Source organism: Fibroporia radiculosa (genome assembly GCF_000313525.1).
Source record: "Fibroporia radiculosa TFFH 294 genomic supercontigs, scaffold3720, whole genome shotgun sequence".
Taxonomy (NCBI): Eukaryota; Fungi; Basidiomycota; class Agaricomycetes; order Polyporales; family Fibroporiaceae; genus Fibroporia; species Fibroporia radiculosa.
In genome coordinates this window covers 80,520-82,806 of record NW_012133391.1, presented here as the reverse complement: position 1 = coordinate 82,806, position 2,287 = coordinate 80,520, and the positions used below count along the sequence as shown (strand labels likewise).

At 57.9% G+C, this 2,287-nt stretch overlaps 1 protein-coding gene across 1 annotated transcript; it reads right to left on the bottom strand.

Moving 5' to 3' along the window:
* Window positions 1–1,078: 1,078 nt before the first annotated feature.
* On the bottom strand, window positions 1,079–1,680 carry FIBRA_04956 (uncharacterized protein; the record flags this gene model as incomplete). Its single annotated transcript, XM_012326737.1, has 2 exons — window positions 1,079–1,467; window positions 1,518–1,680. 2 exons carry the CDS (start codon window positions 1,678–1,680, stop codon window positions 1,079–1,081), a joined length of 552 nt encoding a protein of 183 aa, XP_012182127.1.
* Window positions 1,681–2,287: the final 607 nt, after the last annotated feature.

The window sequence follows — 2,287 nt, the reverse complement described above, 5'->3', positions numbered from 1 at the left end:
TGCCCCCCCCCCCCCCCCAATCCTTGGAGCGGTAAGGACCCAGGTATACCGTCCGTGATATGCCTTCCATGATTGTTTGTACATCTACCGGACTAACGGTGGTTTCGCATTTTTAGACCACACGCTAGCCCACAGATATATGCATCCTGGTCATGGAACGTCCTGCCTGTACCACACATCCCGTACGTCCGCATAATTATCAGGAGTGCACTTCCCTCCCTCAACTAGCCCGAGCTTGCTCTCGGCGTCCTTCTGTGTCATCCAAGTCTAGTCTTCCGGAAAGTGCTAGACCAAAAACGGTCGTAGAATGGCGCGGACACATTTTTGCACATGGGAGTGTTACCCCTCCTACGGCGTGTCTTCTCCGGACATCCAACAGTCACCAGAGAAGTGCTTCTGCATGGGCTCGAGAACACCAGAACGCCGCTGAATTTGAAGGCCGATCCTCTTGACAGCATGATATGTGGGGCAACAATCCAGTTCTCCGTTTGACAAGTCGATTTTGCAATCAGCGGTGTCGCTGTAGTTGCGCCTCGACCTGCTGTCGACATGGGCACACTGCGGCGGCCGCGTAAGTGAATAAGAGAGTCATATGAATCGCAAAAGGCAACCTCCGCAACTAGCGCAGCTCTCAAAGTCCGCGCAAGGATCTATCCGTGATGTGTGTTGGGAAAACAGGGTGCATGCGCGGTGCGGACCCCAGGGCCTGTGATCTTCTGCTAGATTAGCTCACTATCGCTGCGATCCGTCTGGTTCGCTCTCTCCATCCAGCGCTGCGTGGGACGGGCATGCATCTGCGTGGGAGCGCGAGGGAGGCCTTCACGCGGCTTTCTATTTCTGTGGACGGTTCGGAATCAGTGTTCCAGAAGATCTGGGGTTCGTCCTGGTTGCTCCGACGGGGCCAAATGACTGAATGCCTGCGTTCATTTTGAAAATGCCGGGAGCGGACACAGTCGCTGATAGAGAGCCGAGGCGACCCCTTCACTGGTTGTGCTCGCGGTGAGTTCCAGACCGCTGGCCGTGGCCGTGGCCGTGCACGTCTATTGTTTGGTGAGAGACCTGATAACCTGTACTAGCGTTATGGCAGTTGACTGATTCTGGGTCTCATGACGAGTAAGCAATCACGTCCAAAGTCTTGATTGATTTTTGGGAGCGAAGACGGCGGTATCCACGGCGGATGTTTGGGAAGACAGGCATCTATCGTTGGACCTAGGCTCCCTGTGCTCGGAGACTTCCACGGGACCTGTAGGACGGAATGCAATGATACTCTGTTCCGCATCATCTTGCCAGCAAAGATGTTCTGATAGCGGATGTCCCACGCAGGGAACGTGCGTTCGTCAGAGCGGCCAATGCGTCCACGGTATGAATTGCGAGCTGATAACCGGAGCGCAAGGTTCTGGTGGAGTGCCGCATGGGGCCCATTACCCTGGCCCGGTATGTTCCAGGTCGAGCGAAGAGGAAAGGGGGCTGGCGGACATGGTGGGAGGGCCACGGCAGCTTCTTCCGCGAGAGCCTACGGCTGTGATGGGATCGTGCGGACGTCTGCGCCACAAAGGCGTTGCCTCCCAAATCCGGACGTTTCCCGAGGGCTGCTGAAAAAGACCGGAGGTGTCCGAGGGCCGGCCGCTGCGTCGGTATCACGGCAGGCTGCAGCTCGGTCGGCGGACTTGTCGCTGCCATCACGGTCCCCGAGGGCGCGGTCCCCTCCTCTGATCGCGCCACGGCTCCCGCGTGTGTTCAACGCGCACCGTAGGTGTCATAGTCCCAGCGCCCGTCCTCACATCCACCGTCCTCAGTCTAGAGGCGGCTTGTCGTAATGCGGCTCATCTCCTTCAAATGAAATGTCGTACATGATCAGGGTCATATGGCACACGTCGGACGTGATATCGTCTTCAGTTCGTTATCCTGTCCAGCGCACGGGCGGCCATCTGGCGCTACGCCGTGAGACCACACAGTACACCATCCCAAATCCAGCCACATTCCAAGATGCCCCCATCGAGAATGGTCCATCGCTGCTCGTGCCCATGCAGCCCAGTGGAGACGGAAAGATCCGCAGGGCCACGGATAGAGCGGTCAGCAGGCTGGGTCCCCCCTCTCGTACAAGGCGAGCCACGGGCGATCGACCGAACGGGCATGGCCCCTCGATAACTCTGCGATCGAGCGTCCGGGATCCTCATTGCCCACCCCGAAGCACAGAAGCGCCATCTCCCATGAACCTTCTCGACAGGACCCGGAGTATGCAGACTCTCTAGTGCGGGTCGCAGTATCCAAACATACCTTGCCGACC